The sequence below is a fragment of the Nilaparvata lugens genome, chromosome 13, assembly GCF_014356525.2.
Source record: "Nilaparvata lugens isolate BPH chromosome 13, ASM1435652v1, whole genome shotgun sequence".
Taxonomy (NCBI): domain Eukaryota; kingdom Metazoa; phylum Arthropoda; class Insecta; order Hemiptera; family Delphacidae; genus Nilaparvata; species Nilaparvata lugens.
The window spans coordinates 21,325,910-21,349,736 of record NC_052516.1 but is presented as its reverse complement, the minus strand read 5'-3'; the positions used below and the strand labels follow the sequence as shown (position 1 = coordinate 21,349,736).

The 23,827-nt window shown below is 32.7% G+C and overlaps 2 protein-coding genes across 2 annotated transcripts in view; one reads left to right on the top strand and one right to left on the bottom strand.

The window, feature by feature from the left end:
* The window catches only part of LOC111046922 (pumilio homolog 2), a 608,126-nt gene extending 601,591 nt beyond the window's left edge, over positions 1-6,535 (bottom strand). Inside the window, exon 1 of the mRNA XM_039440391.1 lies at positions 6,511-6,535. Within this exon, the coding sequence (XP_039296325.1) occupies positions 6,511-6,535 (25 nt within the window). The remainder of the gene's footprint in view (positions 1-6,510) is intronic.
* LOC111048655 overlaps positions 29-23,827 on the top strand; it is a 56,853-nt gene continuing 33,054 nt past the window's right edge. Inside the window, exons 1-4 of the mRNA XM_039440078.1 lie at positions 29-309; positions 14,336-14,510; positions 16,785-16,877; positions 18,020-18,167. Of these exons, the coding sequence (XP_039296012.1) occupies positions 14,417-14,510; positions 16,785-16,877; positions 18,020-18,167 (335 nt within the window). The 5' untranslated portion in view covers positions 29-309; positions 14,336-14,416. The remainder of the gene's footprint in view (positions 310-14,335; positions 14,511-16,784; positions 16,878-18,019; positions 18,168-23,827) is intronic.

Here is a 23,827-nt window from a genome sequence, read left to right as displayed (position 1 = left end):
TTCGAGCTTATCCAACACAAAAGTTCTCCTACCTGACTAGTCTATGCAGTGCAGTTACTCCTCGGCTTGCAGCACTCACCTCAATCTAGTAGACTCCCTGATCACACTTCGTGCAAATTTCTCTCACCGAATTTCAAATCTCCTCTCTCTCATCCAACTCAACAAAGTTACCAAATTCCTCGCAAACCAGCAATCTACCAAAAGGGAATACCTACTTGACGTCTGTCGAAAGTATTGTATCAGTTGAAAGTGATTGACAGTGTTAGTGACGAGTGACAAAGAATCAATATTTTAATTTGGAGCTAAAAAGTGAGTATTGATGATAGACTTTTTGTGTAGTTGAGAAGTTGATATTGTGGTAATTATTCATATTGAATGAAAAAGACTGAGAAATTGTCAAAAAACCACTGATTTATTGATAATTAGAAAGACCAGTTTCGGTTATATTTATTCTGTTCTGTTTATTCTCTCATATAATATTTATTCTCTCTGATATAACTCTCAGTTTATCAGAGATTGAGTGTAATAACCGAAACCGGTCTTTCTAATTATCAATAAATCAGTGGTTTTTTGACAATTTCTCAGTCTTTTTCATTCAATTGATGATAGAAACCAGCTTCTACCTTTTCTATTGATTGGGGGAATGTGTAAAAATTATCTTCTTTGTGGTAAACTGACTGGAACTTGTAATACAGCATCAAATTCTATAAAAGAATAGGTATTTTATAGGACTATCAAACTATATACTCTACTAGCCGTCAGGCTCGCTTCGCTCGCCATATCCGTCTAGCCAGGGGGCTCCGCCCCCTGGACCCCCGGCTGGATCGTCCAAGAGTGAGATCAGCAGGCTCGCTTCGCTCGCCTGCATTTTTTTTCATTTGTGCATTTTTATCATATGTTAGGACAATCCAGTCGGGGGTCCAGACTAAACGTCTGGCTAAACGGATATGGCGAGCGAAGCGAGCCTAAGGGCTAGTAATATAATATACCCAGGATTGAAGTAGCAGTGCCCAATCAATTTTTCCGCGATAAATGCATTTTAATCTTCAACTTGGTGCCAACCTAACAAAGTCAACTCAACTTAAAGCCAACCTGACAAAATTATTAATATTTAGTTGCCAGTTAACAACTGTTTCGAAGAGGTACTCTATCTAGAATATAGTTCTATAGTAACATATGATGTGGAAATTTCAATTATAATTAAGAGATTGGGAGAAGAAGAATATACATGCTAAAAGACGAACTTTAAACCCTTAAAAACAACCCTTAGAGTTAAAGTATTGCCAAAAGATTTCTTAGTGCGCCTCTAAAGGGCCAACTGAACATACCTACCAAATTTGAACGTTTTTGGTCCGGTAGATTTTTAGTTATGCGAGTGAGTGAGTGAGTGAGTGAGTGAGTGAGTGAGTGAGTGCCATTTCGCTTTTATATATATAGATAACTATACAAGAAAATAACTGAGCTTCCTAATAGGGACTCCCCATCAATAAAATCCATACAAATGTAATTTTTCCTGGGGTTATCTTGATTTTCTTGATAGTCCTTAATAACTTGATCACGGTACGTACTTAATAATCAGTTATTCAGTTTGAAAATAGTTGATCAAAATGTCTACCACCATTGAGCAGCATATGTGAGTTACATTCACATAGAGTATCCTAATATAACACCTATATATCCAAATTATAATTGTAGCTTTTTTCTTCATTATTCAACAAAAGAATAATCACTGAGTTTTTGTTGGTAATCTCCATGTTATCTATTTGAGTATAGTCTACTGAATTTAAGCAGTTTGTGAAGTACTAGGTCTAACTATTTAGAGTTTGATGGAAGAAGGGCCCATGTGCAAAAACCATGTTTTGAGAAAAACTTTTTTTTTAGTACTTTATTTTCAAAAAAACATTACAAACAAAGAAAACGAAAAACAATAAGGGAACTTACTTACTGCATTAGCAAGTTGATGCTATACATTTATAGTTGAAGCTATATTTATAGTTGAAGCTATATATTTATAGTTTATTAATAAGAAAGTAGCATTGCTGCTAGAATAAATATAATGTCTATTATAAATAATTACGGGTAATATTTGAGGGAAAATGATACCTGCACAAAGACACAAAGAAAATTACAAACGAGTTGATAATTATAACTAACGTAGGTAGGTACCTAAAAAAATAAAAGTGAGTACCTAAAACGCTTTCAAAGATGAACCTATTCATGCTCAAACGCTTGACACTGCTTTATCGTTGTCGCATCGTTCACAAAAAACATAGAGGTATCAAAACTCGTAGACATATAGAGAAAATGGCAGCGAATCCATCGTACAATCCAAAGTACTTTGACGGAAAAGGGCCTGAAGTTCTTAGTGCCCTTTTTCCATAAAACTCCTCAAGGTGACTATAAATTGTAACTAAATTCAAGAAATGAATATAAATTAAAAGTGATTATATAGTAACTTTCATAAATAGTGAATGCTTTATTGAAAAAAGAAAGCATTTCTAGAAAATTTGTTGCACCTAGTTACGTCGTATGTCTATTCAATTTAGCCATCCAAAAATGACATCATCTAACAGATGCAATACCAGGAGAACAATCGAATAAATCAGTTGCCAATGTGATGACGTTAATTGACAGCGGTAAGATTTAATAGATGTTCTTGTAATCGAGTCTTCCCCAGTCCAATCGGGCTTTAGTCTTCTTAGTTTAATTTCTGTTTAGTATTACAAAGATAGCCTACCTTGAACATCATTACAAAGATATCACCATAAGGCCAGGATATTTTATTTATTTTATTCATTTATTGATTCAAGATACACCATAATTAAAAATTAAAATATGCACCATATGCTGGGATATGATATGCATAATCTCAGTTCAAACGAAGATTAATCAGCAGTTAGTTCAAACTCGGAATGTAACACATTATAATAGATGTGACCATAATCCATAAATCTTCATTTAAACCTAGATTAGCGATAAACGTGGATGGTGTTTATGGGCCTTGGTCCTTGGATGCATGTTTAGGCCAATATGTACCATCTTCGTTTAACGCTGAACTTGGTTTACTTGAAGATACGCGTATATTGTGAAATATTCCGGATTGAATCAACAGCTGATCAATTAAGTTATTGTTTTAACTGTGATGATGCATGGTGCATATATAAGGTCCTCAGGGTCCTCTCACACGGTAGGAGACAGATGTGAAGTATCATGTTTACCCTATGCAAGAAAATTTCGTCAGTAGTTATTTTAACAGTGGGAAAACTGGGAACCCCATTTTATTGGGAACCCCAAGGAATTTTGAGGACGCAGTCTGCAGTCCAACCCCCCCCCCCTGTGGGCGGTACCCCTGGTTTAGGCAACTTGAGGTCAGCAAACAACGTTTTACAAAACGTTTTTTAATACTTTTTTTATTTATTCTTTTTTACAATGAAGCACAGATTGGGAGAGAAAAACTAAGAATACCTTGTACTATTTCTCTCCCAAATTTAGGTGACATTGAAATTTCAAATGAGGTTATGTCTTCTAGATTTCCACAGAATTTTCCGTCCAAAAATATTTATACGAACCATTCTTTTGGATTTGGAATTTTAATTAATGAGGTTTAATTCCCTCATTTCGGAAAAACTTAAAAGTTCGTTGATAATCTTCCCTCTAACTTTCAAAATTGAAGACTTCATCAAATTGATTGATCCAAAAAAATCAATACAAATCATTCAGTGATTGCAAGTGAAATATTTTTATCGAATAAAAATAATGGCCAACGTAGAGGCACAGATCTAAGCTGTTAGATCAAACTAGAGACATAGATCTAACCTGTTAGATCAAACTAGAGACATAGATCTAAAGCTGCATTTACACCAAAGTTATTAACAACATTTTAATAACTTAATCCTTATAATTATATTCTATCAGATTGAACGGAACTTGACAAACACATAATGTTCATCATGTGTATGATAAGTTATGTTTAATCTAATAGAATCTATAACGGAACTGAACGGAACTTCACAAACACAAATGTGCATCATGTGTATGATAAGTTATGTTCAATCTAATAGAATCTATAAGGATTAAGTTATTAACATTTTGTTATTAACTTTGGTGTAAACGCAGCTTAACTGTTTACTTGGTCTATGGTAGAGGTCAATAATCTCTTATTCATATTCCACACAAAACAACGCTTTCAACTCTCATTTCATACTTTATGAATCCAGGATAAGAAATGGTTACATCAATACCGGTATTACACAATAGTAATATTCTTATATTAAACTTTTTGCCTCCATGCATGAATGAAGAACCTCACGTTTCAAGCCTCATTACGACAGAAAATGATACGGAAATATGAACTTGAAGAGTCGGAAATTATTTCTCCAATCAATTGAGGAGAAAGTAACCGTTCATTACCATGCAACGCAAATCTAGTGTCAGCATTGATTGAATGGGGGCATTTAAGTTATTCGCATAACAAATGCTGACAATTTGAAGTGAACATCTAAGTAGGAAAATTTACTTCAAACTGTCAGTATTAATTGAATGGGGAGCATTGTTGCAATTCATTAGGAATGGTGACAGATTAAAGTGAATACATAATCAAGATCTAGTTGCATATTATGCGGGTCTACATAACAAGAGTATATACACATGATATTTTTAGCTATATATCCCAGTAAATAAGTGCAGTTTTAACTGAAAGAAGCATTTCTAACGAAGTAAATAATATACACATGCAAAACCAGTACAGTGAGACTCACTTCATACTGTCAGAATTTCTCATTGAATAATATATAGGTTTCGAATTCACCCATGCTGATACTCTGAATAGTTTCCTGTTGATTATTCTGCAAATAAATGCATTTATTCCTGTACTGTGTTGAATAATATGAAAGGTTTCCGGGAGAATTTTCAATGAGTTCTTATTTGAATCTGATTTAAAATGGATTTTAACAAGGAATGAACAATGTTGCTAAATTGAGATTGAAATTCAATTGACAGCATTCCTTATTAATAACATGAATGCTTCCCATTCAACCAATGCTGCCAGACTAACGTGAATCTCATTACTGATCAGGAAGGAGAAATTGGTCCAGTTTTTCTGATTTATGCGGTTTTCAACTTCCTATGGTTTGTTTATTCATTGTGTATTCCACTACTATACTGTGATATAAGCCTTAAGTAAAGTAAAATTATTATAGAATTGACTTTGGCCTAAAAATTTATACTATTAATACCTAATATACTACTATACTCAACGTCTAGTGGAAAAGTGCTTGCTTGTTGCCTAGTGGAACGTGTAGTGGGAAACCTATAAGGATAAATGAAAATGTTAATTGAATTTGTCTATAAAAATAAATAGATTGGTTCAGCATTGAACTGTCAAAATTTAACATTGGTTCAGTGGGGAGTACTGGTTCAATGAGATTTATTAGAAATCAAATAAAATCATCCTTTATTGTCATAAAACATACAATATGTTTTATTCATTATTCATTAAAAATTGTTGACAATTTGAAGTACCACATATCATTCATAATTGTGACAACTCAATAATTGATCAATGAAATTTTGCCGGTACAGTGTGTAAGCGTAATAAATTATAATAAAGATAATCATTTCTATTCATTAGGCAGGGGTGCCCACAGGGGGTTTGGACGTTTGAAATTTAGGGTCTTGAAATTCTGGAGGCGGGGGGGGGGGCACAAAGTTAAATGTGGTCACAAAAAGGGTCAGAGGTTTCAGCAGTATTTAAAATTACTTTTGAATTTAGGTTCCCAATTTATGAAGGGAGTGTTGGTTTCTGGTTTTTTTTTAAATTCAGGGATGGGGGGGAGGCGTCCATTCATTAGCTTGAGGGGGCACACCCCTGTGATCTAGATTACGATGTTAGAGCAGAAGCCGTAATTCCAATGTTTAAGAAAAAATAAAATAGAATGGATTTAAAAAAAACTATTTTGAAACTTGAAAAATAAGGTTGTTTAGAACAGTCGAATAATGTTGTGTTCTAGAAAGAGAAATAGATTGTTTATAAAATACAAATAAAAGGTAATTCTCTGTGTGGAAAAATAGCTATTGTGGTCTTAATATAGAGAGGTAGCCATAGCCCTATAAGATATCGTACACAGAAATATATGATGAAGAGACGGGTGAAATATGAAGAGCAATCCTTTGATTACCTAACACAACAATTTTCATTCTGAAGATTGTTTTTAAATCACGTATTTGGATTCTGAAAACAGTATGGCCAATTTTCAATCTGATAATCTTGGAACTCAAACCACCTCTATACCTATAGACTACATGATTGATTTTGTACAAGGACCATAATATTTTGGAAATTAACAGTAAGATTCAATTTATACTGGCAGCATTCCTTTCAAATATCACCCATGTTTCCTATTCAACCCATGCTGTCAGAGATGAATCTTACTGTATGTAGGTATACTAACGGAATTTTGGCAAGAGACGAACCAAAAATCCAGCAATTATTATACTGGAATATTTTCTCACCTTGAGTCAAAATTGCCCGTGCCATGGCGAAATCTTCAAAATTATTCTTTCAAATATGATTTCATCTGAAAACAATCGTACAGTACCGAATAATATTAGGAAATTATTTGAAAGTGTTATGAAAAGTACTGTTCTGAAACCAATATAGAAGGAACCTTGACATACCACAATACAATATGCTACCCAATGTACGTAGAATACTTAGAAGATTTATAGAATACATATTCTAGGTACATTGAGGCTACATAGAATTGTAATTATTGTGAACACAAATGTGATTTGTCAAAAGGAAAAACAAAATTTTTGAAAAAATGCATTTACTATCATTAGGCTATATTTCTAAGTTTGTTGTAATTTAGAAGGAATTAAACTCTGAAATTCCTCTTTGCTACGTTACTGAGATAAACTTAATCATTATTGATTTTTTGATAAAATTTAGAAATAGAGAGTAGCGTTTTTAATAATATTTGTAGCTCTTGTGAGTAGATGTTATCCTGTAATCAATTTCAAATTTGGAGGAAAATATTTGCCAACTCCCCAGTAGAAATCTCCTACTTCTTTAATTTCATCAAACTCCAATGAAAATGTTATTAAAAAATTCAATTTAATTAAATAAATAAATACCGAAACTAGTAGTGTCTAAAATAAAGTAATTATTTTACAGAGTACGGTACCAGCTACTAGTTATTTTTTATAAAATTTGACAATTGAATAAATTAAATCTAAATACGAATTTTAATCAATTTTGAATTATTGGTAAATCAGTTCACTCACAGTACTGGTTATATAGAATTCTGTTATATAGAATTCAGAATATAAGAATAGTAGAGTTTTGAGAAAAATGAGGTAAATGTTTATAGAGAACACATAAAAAAATGTGTTTGGAATATGTAGTGTAATGTAATATGATATAAAAAATTGGAAAATAAGAAAGAAATCTGAAGCCTAAGGGATAACTTATTCTTGAGAAGTCAAAGTTGATTATTATATCAAAATTGATATTATAGTCAAATTTATTATTATAAATTTATTCATTGGATGAAGCAAACAAATACAATCTATAAAAAAGAAACACTTAGTAGCCCAGAATTTTACATACCATATTGGTATAGTTATACAATGTATAACAAATAATTACAGTTGATTATTATAATGATGTAATTCAAGAATTATTGTAATAAGGCAGTAACGGAACAAGAACATAGAATTGGAAAAAAACGTGAAATTTAATAATTAGATTATGTTTGTTGAAAATGAAGAGAACCAGCAATTTTACTGATAACTCGCGCTTCGCGCTCGGTAGGGGGCTTCGCCCCCTGCACCCCCAGTAGGGTGGGTTAGCAGCCTCCGCGCGTCGCGCTCCGGCTGGGAGGCGGGCTTCGCCCGCTCAATCGTCTTTTATGACTGTATAGTGTTGGGTAGCAGCTTCCGCGCTTCGCGCTCCGGCTGGGAGACGGGCTTCGCCCGCCCAATTGCCTTTTATGACTATATAGGGTTGGATAGCAGCCTCCGCGCTTCGTGCTCCGGCTGGGATGCGGGCTTCACCCGCACAATAATTGTCTTTTACGACTATATAGTTATACTATGTATAACAATTAATAACAGTTAATTACTATAATTATATAGTTAATAATGATTCAAGAATTGTAATAACACGGCAGTAACGGAACAAGAACATAGAATTGGAAAAACGTGAAATTTAATTACCTATTAGATTATATTTGTTGAAAATGAAGAGAACCAGCAATTTTACTGATAATTCATAATTTTATGTTGCAGGAATGAGGTGACTGGAAGGAATCATGGAGAGACTTGGCAACGTTTAACTCCTATCTTTCTTTACTGCCATTATAACGTGGACCTCACTATAGAATTGTAATTATCGTGAACACAAATGTGATTTGTCAAAAGGAAAAAAAATTGAAAAAATGCATTTACTATCATTAGGCTATATTACTAAGTTTGTTGTAATTTAGAAGGAAGTAAACTCTGAAATTTCTCTTTGCTACTTTACTGAGATAAACTTGAGAATTATTGATTTTTTGATAAAATTTACAAACAAAGAGTAGCGTTTTTAATAATATTCGTAGCTTTTGTGAGTTGATGTCATCCTGAAATCAATTTCGAATTTGGAGAAAATATTTGCCAACTCCCCAGTAGAAATCTCCTACTTCTTTAATTTCATCAAACTCCAATGAAATGTTATTAAAAATTCAATTTAATTAAATAAATAATATCGAAACTAGTCGTGTCTGAAATAAAGTAATTATTTTACAGAGTACCAGCTACTAGCTATTTTTTATAAAAATTGATAATTAAATAAATTAAATTTAATACGAATTTTAATCAATTTTGAATTATTGGTAAATCAGTTCCTCACAGTACTGGTTACATAGAATTTATTCTGTTAATCAGAATATAAGCATAGATTTAAGAAAAATGAGGTAAATATTTATAGAGAACACATAAAAAATGTGTTTTGAATAAAGTGTAGTATATGCAATATGATATAAAAATTGAAAAATAAGAAAGAAATCTGAGCCTAAGTATAACTTATTCTTGAGAAGTCAAAGTAGCTATACAATATTAATCCCTCTCACTATTTATTTATTATAATAAATTATTCATTGGATGAAGCAAACAAATACAATATATATATATATAAAAAAGAAACAGTTAGTAGCCCAGAATGTTACATACGTATGCTATAGTTATACAATGTATAACAAATTATTACAGTTGATGATTATAATGATGTATTTGATAATAATTGAAGAATTATTGTAACCTTATTATATTAGAGCTGCATAGACAAAAAATTCACAGCCAATACGGCTGATTGTCACAGAGAACCAACCTCAAAATCAGTTAGGGAACGTACTGGAGGCTATGGGAAAACCTCCAAATCACTAAACCCCCTGGCCCCCTAGAGACCCCCAAATTTCTTCGACTTTTGAAATCAGCTTCGCACAGAAAATTCGATACAAGCTTGATATGGCTGAAGTGTGGGCTCGTTCATCAATTGGGCTAGTCAGTCGGTCGAGCGAGGGTTTGTTACCACTGTCTGAAAAAAAATGGCTTTTGGTGGCCCTGAAAAAGTCCAATTTTGTTGCTGGTGGCCCTGAAAGGGACCAAGATTGTTGCTGGTGGCCCTAAAAGGGACCAAGGCAGGCTAGATGTTTAGTATCGTCGACTGGTGCGATACCACGCCGCGCGAGGGTCCCGGGCAGGTCCGTCTGGTGCGAGAGCAGGCCGGCAGGGGCTCAAGTCAATGGTTTGCAGTCTCCACTCTGGTTTACCCGGGCTACGGAGAGGGCTGACCGGGTGATCTACTAGCCGAGGTCGTGCCGAATCACCGCCGGGAGGACCTCCTCGACCACTTCCTCGTTTAGATGGGGCCTTCGGTCGTCAACCCCGGGCAGGCAGGGTCGTAGGCTTCCGCTGCACACACCCCGATGTCGGTTCGGCACCCAACCCGCGCATCCAGAACCGCGCACCATTTGTTAGGCTGGGCGCTAAGTCTTGGGGCGCAGCTGGCGTTATGTCTTCTAGATTTCCACAGAATTTTCCGTCCAAAAAATTTATACGAACCATTCTTTTGGATTTGGAATTTTAATTAATGAGTTTAATTCCCTCATTTCGGAAAAACTTAAAAGTTCGTTGATAATCTTCCCTCTAACTTTCAAAATTGAAGACTTCATCAAATTGATTGATCCAAAAAAATCAATACAAATCATTCAGTGATTGCAAGTGAAATATTTTTATCGAATAAAAATAATGGCCAACGTAGAGGCACAGATCTAAGCTGTTAGATCAAACTAGAGACATAGATCTAACCTGTTAGATCAAACTAGAGACATAGATCTAAAGCTGCATTTACACCAAAGTTATTAACAACATTTTAATAACTTAATCCTTATAATTATATTCTATCAGATTGAACGGAACTTGACAAACACATAATGTTCATCATGTGTATGATAAGTTATGTTTAATCTAATAGAATCTATAACGGAACTGAACGGAACTTCACAAACACAAATGTGCATCATGTGTATGATAAGTTATGTTCAATCTAATAGAATCTATAAGGATTAAGTTATTAACATTTGTTATTAACTTTGGTGTAAACGCAGCTTAACTGTTTACTTGGTCTATGGTAGAGGTCAATAATCTCTTATTCATATTCCACACAAAACAACGCTTTCAACTCTCATTTCATACTTTATGAATCCAGGATAAGAAATGGTTACATCAATACCGGTATTACACAATAGTAATATTCTTATATTAAACTTTTTGCCTCCATGCATGAATGAAGAACCTCACGTTTCAAGCCTCATTACGACAGAAAATGATACGGAAATATGAACTTGAAGAGTCGGAAATTATTTCTCCAATCAATTGAGGAGAAAGTAACCGTTCATTACCATGCAACGCAAATCTAGTGTCAGCATTGATTGAATGGGGGCATTTAAGTTATTCGCATAACAAATGCTGACAATTTGAAGTGAACATCTAAGTAGGAAAATTTACTTCAAACTGTCAGTATTAATTGAATGGGGAGCATTGTTGCAATTCATTAGGAATGGTGACAGATTAAAGTGAATACATAATCAAGATCTAGTTGCATATTATGCGGGTCTACATAACAAGAGTATATACACATGATATTTTTAGCTATATATCCCAGTAAATAAGTGCAGTTTTAACTGAAAGAAGCATTTCTAACGAAGTAAATAATATACACATGCAAAACCAGTACAGTGAGACTCACTTCATACTGTCAGAATTTCTCATTGAATAATATATAGGTTTCGAATTCACCCATGCTGATACTCTGAATAGTTTCCTGTTGATTATTCTGCAAATAAATGCATTTATTCCTGTACTGTGTTGAATAATATGAAAGGTTTCCGGGAGAATTTTCAATGAGTTCTTATTTGAATCTGATTTAAAATGGATTTTAACAAGGAATGAACAATGTTGCTAAATTGAGATTGAAATTCAATTGACAGCACTCCTTATTAATAACATGAATGCTTCCCATTCAACCAATGCTGCCAGACTAACGTGAATCTCATTACTGATCAGGAAGGAGAAATTGGTCCAGTTTTTCTGATTTATGCGGTTTTCAACTTCCTATGGTTTGTTTATTCATTGTGTATTCCACTACTATACTGTGATATAAGCCTTAAGTAAAGTAAAATTATTATAGAATTGACTTTGGCCTAAAAATTTATACTATTAATACCTAATATACTACTATACTCAACGTCTAGTGGAAAGTGCTTGCTTGTTGCCTAGTGGAACGTGTAGTGGGAAACCTATAAGGATAAATGAAAATGTTAATTGAATTTGTCTATAAAAATAAATAGATTGGTTCAGCATTGAACTGTCAAAATTTAACATTGGTTCAGTGGGGAGTACTGGTTCAATGAGATTTATTAGAAATCAAATAAAATCATCCTTTATTGTCATAAAACATACAATATGTTTTATTCATTATTCATTAAAAATTGTTGACAATTTGAAGTACCACATATCATTCATAATTGTGACAACTCAATAATTGATCAATGAAATTTTGCCGGTACAGTGTGTAAGCGTAATAAATTATAATAAAGATAATCATTTCTATTCATTAGGCAGGGGTGCCCACAGGGGGTTTGGACGTTTGAAATTTAGGGTCTTGAAATTCTGGTGGCGGGGGGGGGGCACAAAGTTAAATGTGGTCACAAAAAAGGTCAGAGGTTTCAGCAGTATTTAAAATTACTTTTGAATTTAGGTTCCCAATTTATGAAGGGAGTGTTGGTTTCTGGTTTTTTTTTAAATTCAGGGATGGGGGGGAGGCGTCCATTCATTAGCTTGAGGGGGCACACCCCTGTGATCTAGATTACGATGTTAGAGCAGAAGCCGTAATTCCAATGTTTAAGAAAAAATAAAATAGGATGGATTTGAAAAAAACTATTTTTTGAAACTTGAAAAATAAGGTTGTTTAGAACAGTCAAATAATGTTGTGTTCTAGAAAGAGAAATAGATTGTTTATAAAATACAAATAAAAGGTAATTCTCTGTGTGGAAAAATAGCTATTGTGGTCTTAATATAGAGAGGTAGCCATAGCCCTATAAGATATCGTACACAGAAATATATGATGAAGAGACGGGTGAATATGAAGAGCAATCCTTTGATTACCTAACACAACAATTTTCATTCTGAAGATTGTTTTTAAATCACGTATTTGGATTCTGAAAACAGTATGGCCAATTTTCAATCTGATAATCTTGGAACTCAAACCACCTCTATACCTATAGACTACATGATTGATTTTGTACAAGGACCATAATATTTTGGAAATTAACAGTAAGATTCAATTTATACTGGCAGCATTCCTTTCAAATATCACCCATGTTTCCTATTCAACCCATGCTGTCAGAGATGAATCTTACTGTATGTAGGTATACTAACGGAATTTTGGCAAGAGACGAACCAAAAATCCAGCAATTATTATACTGGAATATTTTCTCACCTTGAGTCAAAATTGCCCGTGCCATGGCGAAATCTTCAAAATTATTCTTTCAAATATGATTTCATCTGAAAACAATCGTACAGTACCGAATAATATTAGGAAATTATTGAAAGTGTTATGAAAAGTACTGTTCTGAAACCAATATAGAAGGAACCTTGACATACCACAATACAATATGCTACCCAATGTACGTAGAATACTTAGAAGATTTATAGAATACATATTCTAGGTACATTGAGGCTACATAGAATTGTAATTATTGTGAACACAAATGTGATTTGTCAAAAGGAAAAACAAAATTTTTGAAAAAATGCATTTACTATCATTAGGCTATATTTCTAAGTTTGTTGTAATTTAGAAGGAATTAAACTCTGAAATTCCTCTTTGCTACGTTACTGAGATAAACTTAATCATTATTGATTTTTTGATAAAATTTAGAAATAGAGAGTAGCGTTTTTAATAATATTTGTAGCTCTTGTGAGTAGATGTTATCCTGTAATCAATTTCAAATTTGGAGGAAAATATTTGCCAACTCCCCAGTAGAAATCTCCTACTTCTTTAATTTCATCAAACTCCAATGAAAATGTTATTAAAAAATTCAATTTAATTAAATAAATAAATACCGAAACTAGTAGTGTCTAAAATAAAGTAATTATTTTACAGAGTACGGTACCAGCTACTAGTTATTTTTTATAAAATTTGACAATTGAATAAATAAATCTAAATACGAATTTTAATCAATTTTGAATTATTGGTAAATCAGTTCACTCACAGTACTGGTTATATAGAATTCTGTTATATAGAATTCAGAATATAAGAATAGTAGAGTTTTGAGAAAAATGAGGTAAATGTTTATAGAGAACACATAAAAAATGTGTTGGAATATGTAGTGTAATGTAATATGATATAAAAAATTGGAAAATAAGAAAGAAATCTGAAGCCTAAGGGATAACTTATTCTTGAGAAGTCAAAGTTGATTATTATATCAAAATTGATATTATAGTCAAATTTATTATTATAAATTTATTCATTGGATGAAGCAAACAAATACAATCTATAAAAAAGAAACACTTAGTAGCCCAGAATTTTACATACCATATTGGTATAGTTATACAATGTATAACAAATAATACAGTTGATTATTATAATGATGTAATTCAAGAATTATTGTTATGAGGCAGTAACGGAACAAGAACATAGAATTGAAAAAAACGTGAAATTTAATAATTACATTATGTTTGTTGAAAATGAAGAGAACCAGCAATTTTACTCATAATTCATTATTCTGTGTTGCAGGGATGAGGTGACTGGAAGGAATCATTGAGAAACTCTGCTGTTCCTGTACCGCAATCAATACAATAACTACCTACCGCAAAAATGAGTGAAACATTTCATTTACTCACCTTTTTATCTATAGCAACTCTTATTCAACATACCACACAGCAAAATGATTTGAGTTTATCCAACTTTGGTGAGTTTTAATTGATAAAACTATCCATAGAGACACTAAGATAATGAATCGTTTTATATCGTTTAATCAACCGTTTGTTGAACATCATAGAAATAGTTTGTCAATCTTCAGTAGAGTTTTCCATCCATATTAGGAATTCTTCTTACTTATATCTAGGTACTCTGAAATTTGTCCTATCTCCCATTGCTATATCTAAGCTACGATTGTGAACGGGATAGATTCATAGTTTGCGTTTAAAATTGGGAGATAGGAGTTATTCTAGCGTGGCGTAGCTAAGTGTGAAGAGACCCTTGAGTTTTAAGGCTGTGCAAAGGCTAAAAATAAGCTTTTTACTCGTTTTTATTGTCTATTGATAAAGAATGATTAATAATTTTTACTATGAATTTGAAAATCATGTAATGGCTGACCATTATTACAAAACAAGATGTCAATTTAATTTTGTCTATGAGTTGTTATGAATTAAGGCTGTGCAAAGGCTAAAAATAAACTTTTTACTCGTGATATTTTTCAAAGTTTTTTGATTTGTATATCATCAAGCTATCAAAATGAAAAAAAAAATCCGATCATTACTTTTTGAGATATGAGCGACTGATGTTTGAATCTTTGGGACAGAACATTTCAAATTCGGTACGATAGAAATCCATGAGATTTAGAGGATGTCTTCATGGTATTGTTGATCTAGTAAAACAAAAATTTTCTGAAAATATCAGTTTTTGGAAAAGTTATTCAAATTACCAAAAATAACTCAACTAAGAGTTATTTTTAGTAAATTGAATAACTATCATAGAAATTGATATTTCAGAAAATTTTTGTTTCACTAGATCAACAATACCATGAAGGATACATCCTCTAAATCTCATGGATTTATATCATACCGAATTTGAAATGTTCTGTCCCAAAAATTCAAACATCAGTCGCTCATATCTCAAAAAGTAATGATCGGAAAAATGTTTTCTTGAGAAAACTTTTTCATTTTGATAGCTTGATGATATACAAATAAAAAAACTTTGAAAAATATCACCAGTAAAAAGTTTATTTTCAGCCTTTGCACAGCCTTAATTCATAACAACTCATAGACAAAATTAAATTGACATCTTCTTCTGTAATAATGGCCAGCACTGACATGATTTTTAAATTCATAGTGAAAATTATTAATCATTCTTTATCAATGGACAATATTGTTAAAAGTTCAAAGAGATGAACAAATCTTTTGCAACTCAGAATAAGAAACAGCTACTAAAATGTCAAGTCTTTCAAAGAAACAAACAGATTCATCTTATGAGTCACAAATTTTAACAGATTCATAAAATTGATCAATAAAAACTTGCTAATGCACCAGGAAATACCAGAGGAAATACTAGTGTAAATTGCATAGCCAAATACGTTTGTGCAAATAATACTGTAGGTATTGCATTATTGTAATGAGAGGTGGATAAAAGTACATGAATGTGAAATATATGTTATAAATGAAGTCTATATAGCAATAGAGTAAATCAACTTAGTGAAACAGTAATAATGCCAACTGTTAGGTAGTTTATGGTGTGCTATAAGGAAGACTCTCATCAACAATTGATGAATTGTTTGATAATAATTTTAACATTTCCAATACCATTTATGATTCACTTGAATCTTTTATAGAGCCCAGTCATTGCTAAATGTTACCGTCAAGTTATTCGACCTTCTCTGAAATCTGCACATCATTCATGAAGATTATTGCTACTTACTAGCCCAATAACATTTATTATTTATCCAAGTACATCCTCACATTATATTGTTGTTTCAAACACCGACATGATGTGGACCAAGAGACCATAATCTATACATCCTTGACGAATTGTATATGGAATATAATAAAGTTACTACTCTTTGATATATCCTTCCCTACTGACGTGAAAGGAAATCTGTGATCGGTCATTTTGTTGTATTCAACTTATACAACGAGGATTTATGGGAAAACTGTCAGCTATTTCAAGTTAATTAATATCCATTTATAAAACTAATAAGCTCAGCTTCATAGCTAGAAATTGCAATAAAACAAAATAAGTTGTAGATAAAAATCGACTATTCAGATACAATGAAAGAGATCAATTAATATTCACATACGAGATATCAAGTATACCGTAATAAAATATAAAAGAAGGAAAAAGGAGAAGTAATAGAAACTCCTCTACATATATCACTTATTGTACCAAGAGTGAGCAATACAAAATAACTAATAATAATACTAATTAATATGTATTCCAATCATTAATGTATAATTTTTATTTTTTTCAGCTAGCCGCTTTTCATCATGTAAAATGTACTCAAAGGAATTTGATAACTGCATTAAAAAAGCGCTGAATGATGTTAGGCCATGGTTTAAAACAGGTAAGAAGAGAATTTCAAAATTTTCTGGTTGAGTAGTTGCAGAAAGAAAGTTTTAATTTCCTATGGTAAGTACTGTTTAGTTCATGTACCAAAGAAAACTACTATAAAGGTAATAAAAACAATATAAAATATCTAGTACCTACTCTTTTTATTTAAAGCATTTTACAACTTTAAAACAGTTTCAAGGTTTAAAATAAAAAAATAATACATGTTTTAGATTTAATTCATGTTTTTATTAATTTTAATAAAGTAGCCCATACAAGTAAAGTGATTTTACTATAATGCTGTATTCTGTGCATATACATACGAGTAGGTATTCTCTATACCCTATGTAATATTTTCGTAATATATTATACATTATCTATATGGTAGGCTATATTTTACGGCTACTCACTATTTTGTGAAATGAAACAACTAGTATCCTTTTCAAATTATCTTCTTGTCACTTCACGTTCCAACAAGTAATGTCATAAAAATATAAAAAGGGTTGAAAACTAGTTGATATTGTGAAATTTCTCTAATGTCCAACATTTTTTTCAAAAAAATTAAATCTATACGACAACATTTCTGAAACATTTTTTGTCATAGAATAGCACAAAACTGTTTTACCAAAAAGCTGGCAATCAGTATTATTTAATACAGTAATTTAAATATTAAATTGATGATTTAATGAGTCAAGTAGGCTAGAGGCTACAGGAGTAGACTACTCTACAGAAATCAGTAGCCTACTAATCCGACCCAAGGATTTTACAACAACTCATTCATGATTTTAGTTCTCGGTTACAATATTTTCTTCACTTGTGTTCATTGATACTTGAGACAAATCAATTGTCCAAATTTGTCTCTGAAAAATGTAACAATAGGGTAATGTAGTAAGTTCATTCATTTAATAATATTTTAAAATTAATGAAGTTACATGTGTCGGCTAGCAATCTATGGATATGAAGGATAAAAATATTTATTTACTTCCTAATAATAATTTATTTGAACACTTGATAATGGCATGATTGGCTAAAACCGGTTGTGTCTCAAAAAATAATGGTATGGTACTTATAATTCTATAATAATCTGTAAAAAAGGTTTGGTTAATCTGTTTTTATAAAAATGTTTATTCAATTTTGAAACTATTTTTAAATTTCCAGGCCTGCCTGAGCTAAACATAGCTCCATTTGATCCATTTTTCGCCAAAGAAGTGATACAGAAACGAGGAGGCCGGAATTTGAACTATAAATTGAAACTAACTGATGTTTTCGAGAGGGGTTGGACAGTATCAGAAGTCACCAAATTCAAGTAAGTTAACGGAATTCATTTATCAAATTATTTATAATTATTCATATCGATAGGCTACATGAAAAAATTGAAGGAAGAAAGGGAAATATTTTCAATTTCAAATTAAAATTTCTTCATTCAGTAGTACACCCATACTTCTACACTTGCGTGACCACACCTCCATTTCAGGATTGCAAAGGGGAGAGTTTTGACCAGGAAGCTACATCCAATACTTTGGACGGATGATATATCTGGAAGAGTAAAGAAACAGGTTTTCAAAACAATTGTGATGAGCTGTGTAACTTATGGGGCGGAAGTATGGACATTAACCAAGAGACTGGAACAAAGATTATTGGCTATGGAGATGAATTACTGGAGAAGATGTTGCCAGCTGACCTTGAGAGATAGGGTGAGAAAATGAAATGGGACAGGTCAGTGGTGGATGAGGTGGAGGAAAAACAACTCCAGTGGTACGAACATCTCAGAAGAATGAGCCCCAGTTGCATACCAAAGAAGGTATATGAGTGGATTCCGGCTGAGAGGAGGAAATGAGGACGACCACGAACGGTTTAGCAGCAAAACATAGAAGAGGCCATGATGAGCAGGGGCATCCAACAAGACGTATGGAGAGATAGAGGCAGATGGCGTGTTGAGTTCGAGAAACGGCCGGGAAGGCTGTAAAAACCCGCGTATAAGGTATAAGGTAAATTAAAATTCAATTCAAAAATTAATTTATTTCGCAAAACATAATATTATTACAAAACATTGTACCGGCTGAAATACAAAATAAAAAAATCTTATGAAAATCCACTTTGAAAAACAACTTATTTTAACATTATTTGTTTTGCTTTAGAGGACAAAACATGAAGCGAAATAAAGATTGGCTAAATAAGTAATAATGAGATAAATAATAGAGCTATAGTGAGATTTACTTTAAACTGCTAGAATGAGGAGAGAATGTAATATCATAGAGAAATAATAGCGTAAGTAGATATCCCATGGTATGGGACGTTTATGTCGCAACTTTTACTGTTATCTCAAGCCGATAGTCCAAGTAGTTCTTTCCCGTGAAGCTGTGTGACGCTCGTAGTCTCTGTGCTGTTCATACACTCTCACACCAACAAAACAGTAAAAATCGACAATAATCGGCAGTAATCGGCTTGAGATAACAGTAAAAGTTGCGACATAAACGCCCTATACCATGGGATATCTACTTACGCTATTGTTTCTCTATGGTAATATGCATCTTCCATTATGTATGCTAAGTGGACCATTGAAAAGAGCTGACCACTATAGTGGCATAGTAAAATTTACTCTAAGCTGGAAGCAATGTTTGAATGGAAAGCTTTTGTGCTATTTATAAGGAATGCTGTTTGTTTGAAGGGAATCTTAAAAATAATCAATGCCAATTAAATGACATTAATAATAGATTATCAATTCTCTGAATACTTCTGCACACAGCAAATATTGGCAACAGAGGGAACAGTGGGTGCTTTGAATTTTCCTGTAAGTTATTTTATTTCCATTGGAATTGAACTGAAATTTGAATCAAAATTACTGAGAAATTGCATTTATTCAAATACTAATGGATTAATAATGATGTGTATTAATGTTAGATTTTAGTGACGATGTTCAACTGCATTATGTTTTTTGTTTTGCTGTGTTGAATAAATAAAATATTCTATTCTATTCTATTATTAAAAATTATTACTGAGTTAAGTAGCGACTATTCATCATCACTGAATCCATCTTAATCTGAGAAGATTGAGTAGTATACACTTTTGTTGGTATGTTCTGGTATATATTACGGGTACGCGCCACCTTAGTCCTCCGACACACCGAGAACCTGACAGGAGTGGACAGCGACTATCTCATCCATCGACACCGTACGCCAGCGACAGGGAAAGACTGTTTTGAAAGAGTCTCGAATTGGCGTGTGCGTTAGGCCTCTTTCACACGATAGGAGACGTGCAACTTGAACACTGAACAGTGTTCACGTTTTTTTGTCGAAGTACATTGAGTCAAATCGTGTCTTTCACATGGTGACTCCTATCCAGGAACCTCGTTTTGTCACGTCTTTTCCCCTCGAGGCAAGCAGAGGCAAGATCTAACAACTATGCCGACGTTTGCTCAAAGTATATGACTCATCACTTTTTCTCAAAGTCCAACTTCCTTAAAAATATAGATAGAAGATTTCTGATTTCGGATTTGGATTCAGCGACCCCAAATTCTTTAAAGCGTAAGTCCTGTTTTCGAAAATATCCGAAAACAAGGAAGTTATGGCTTTTTTTAATAAAGCTTTCTATTATCATATAATTATACGGTAAAAACGAACAGGTACTGTACTATACAGTACGTAAGTACTGTAGCTATTATAATACAACTTACACTGTAATCGTGTAGGAAATTTGGTAGGTTATTTATCTTGATTTCTGAAAATACCCCAAAATAAGGGAGTAAGATAACTTTGAAAAACCAAAGTTTTCCTGCCGATTGAAGAAACATTAAAAATTAGTCTAAGACATATTATGTCTTAGAATAAAAACGTGTAACAAATATCAGATCACTATTCAAGCTTTCAAGCTTTTCATAAATTCATTTGTCTCCTCATGGCAGAAGGTTTGCGCCCAACGTTCTCACTTAAACATTTCTATGATTAAATTGTGATAGAGAACATTATCGTATTGATCTTCTAAATCCAGTTACATGTACATCGATTTTCGTAAAATTGATTTTTTTACCGTTCCTATGAATTCTAAGAATTCTATGAATTGTTTATACAGGTTCATCACAGGCCAGGTTGGTCTGAGCTATTCATGGCTTTTTTTCAGTATGCATTATCAACTCAGCAGTTCTAATACACAGACATCACTACTTGGAATGCCATGACATTTTCTATTCTTTCAATTCCTATTATTACCATAGATCGATTCAGATCAGCACAATGTTTATACTGTATGTTCATAATAGATTTTTCTGATTGTAAAAAGAAATAGTCAATAATTGCTGGGAATTTAAAGTGATATTTAACAATTTGAAACTGATAAATTGGATTGTTGAATGACAATTGAAATTCAGTGAATTTTACTGTACAACATTCCTTTTCCTCCTATTTTATTGGGTGATGAGTGGAGATGATTTATGATTTCATATTTGGATTCATCTTTTCATAGTTCAATACTTTTTTGGAAAACTAGAACTTTTAAAAATTAAAAATGTTTATGTATAAACTTCTCAGGTGTTCAAAAACTTCTTAAAACCTTTGCCTGCCCCTTTGTGAGGCAGGAGTATTATTATCTTAGTATGTACTATATAATCATATGATAATGGAAAGCTATATTAAAAACAGCTATAACTCCCTTGTTTTCGGGTATTTTTGAAAATGGGACTTACGCTTTAAAGAATTTGGGGTCGCTGAATCCAAATCCGAAATCAGAAATCTTCTATCTATATTTTTAAGGAAGTTAGACTTTGAGAAAAAGTGATGAGTCATATACTTTGAGCAAACGTCGGCGGAGTTGTTAGATCTGTCGGCTTATTCGTAAGATCCTGTGAAAGTACAGGAGAGCTGCAAAATATGAAATATGATCTTCCATAATATGATATTCCAGGAGCGAGGTCTCTGCCGTGTGAAACTGGCCTTAGGCGCCAAAACCGGACACTTTTACATCCGTACAGAAACGACAAAGTCAGACACATCAAATCTCTGACACTTCTAAAACAAGACAGTCAGGTTATACTTCTTGGACGGACTGTACTACGCAGAGCTGACTGGTTTTCAAACAATGGTATTGTTCTGATGAATCCCCACATGTAGGCTATTCTTAACAAGACCATTGACAATTTATTTCTGAAACCTATCACTCTTTTCTATCCCTCTTCGTAGTAATATCAGTCGATGACTTATCTTGTAACTGTATAAATCCTATTTATCAGTCCTATATATATTTTATAAGTCCTATATATCATTCCTATTTTGTGCAGTTGTCTCTCTTTTCTGCAGTTATTTGGAGCTTAAATAATAGAACTATTAGTAAATTTCTTGACACAAAACAAAAATAACTTCACTTAATAGGTCAATTGTCAAGATTAGTGAGTACACTGAAACTTCTCTATAATTCGTAGTTTTGTCATCAAAAACACTGTAATTAGTATTCCCATAAAGATAAATACACTAATATGCCATAGTAACTGATACCTCCAGTAATGAGTTCATCGAAAATTATGCTACAGTAACTAATAACTCCAGTGATGAGGAAACCGAAAATCACATCAACTGATGAAGTGAATTGGAAAAAAGGGTGTTGTGATTTATCATTAGTAAGCTGGAATATTAATTGCATGCAATTACCACAATTTACCCATTTATTCATAACAGCTAATGCTATTTAAGAATAATCACATATACTGTCCTTAATGCCCCGAATTCAGCTGATTAATATACAAATTTTACATCAACTCGCTTTCGTTAATGTCTGTCTGCCTGTCTAGGTATTGTTTGTTTCCAACATAGCCTATATGTATTAGATAATACAACTTGTGATAGCAATACCTTTAACGTTATAGTAATTGGTATTATTAGTTTAGGGATTTTGAATTCTGATTGTTAATTATTTACCCATACGGAGTGAACTTTAAAGTTCTATGGATTCACATATAATAATATAACTAGAGACACCCTTGGTTGAAGAACTCGCTCTTGAACAGTTGTATTGATCTCTGAAATCTTTTACAAGTATGTCAAATTAATATTCAACAATATTTTCTAATATTCATTCATAGAGGCTATATTATGAATTAATTATGGGCAAAGATGGGATCAGTATCAATGATATAATTTTCTTGTATTTTGTTTTATCAGCCTCGATATTGCAGAGCTTGATATATAATTCGTCACCCTCCAAAATTCGTATTAAATGCTTGGTCCCGTAAGCTACAAATTATATAGGTTCTACTGTGTTGAATGTAGTCTAGGCCTACTGGAGGGTTAATTACTCGAACATTGAGAATTTTGAATATAATAAAATTATTCAGTATTGTTTTTCATTTTGAATGTCATTTTCAATACTGGAAGATATACAGTTATCATTTCCCAAAATAGCGGGAAAATGTTATTTTTTCATGATAATATTTTGATGATTGATTTTTCTACGTTTCAACGACGGGATTTGCTTTTGTCTGTATATGTATGTTGGCATGTTTGTAAATTAGCTTTTGATGATTACAGCTTGGCAATGCTCTCGGTTTTATTTATAACAGGTAATATTGTCATCGTCAATACACGCCAATCAGTCATTGGATGTTTTTCCGATGTCCGAAGGGCTAATTGAAGTGACATATTGACAATGAGATCTGTTTATAAATGCTGTACGAGGTCTACTGTTCACAGAACTACTAGCTACAAGTATTCAACTGCAGAAGTCGGAAATAGACATTTCATTTTACTCATGGAAGACACCCACCCTTATCTATCTACTTCACGTCTATGAAGATAACAATATCAAAGAAACAGAGATGAAAGTACAAAGACATAGAGATGGAAATTTAGAAGTGAATGAATTGCTATAATTTAATTACTCAGGTATATTAAAACTGACTACTTTAGCATTTACCTGATTAATATTACCGCAATCATTTATGTTTTAAATTCAAATTTGCGTTGCGTTGCTGTCACTCGGCTG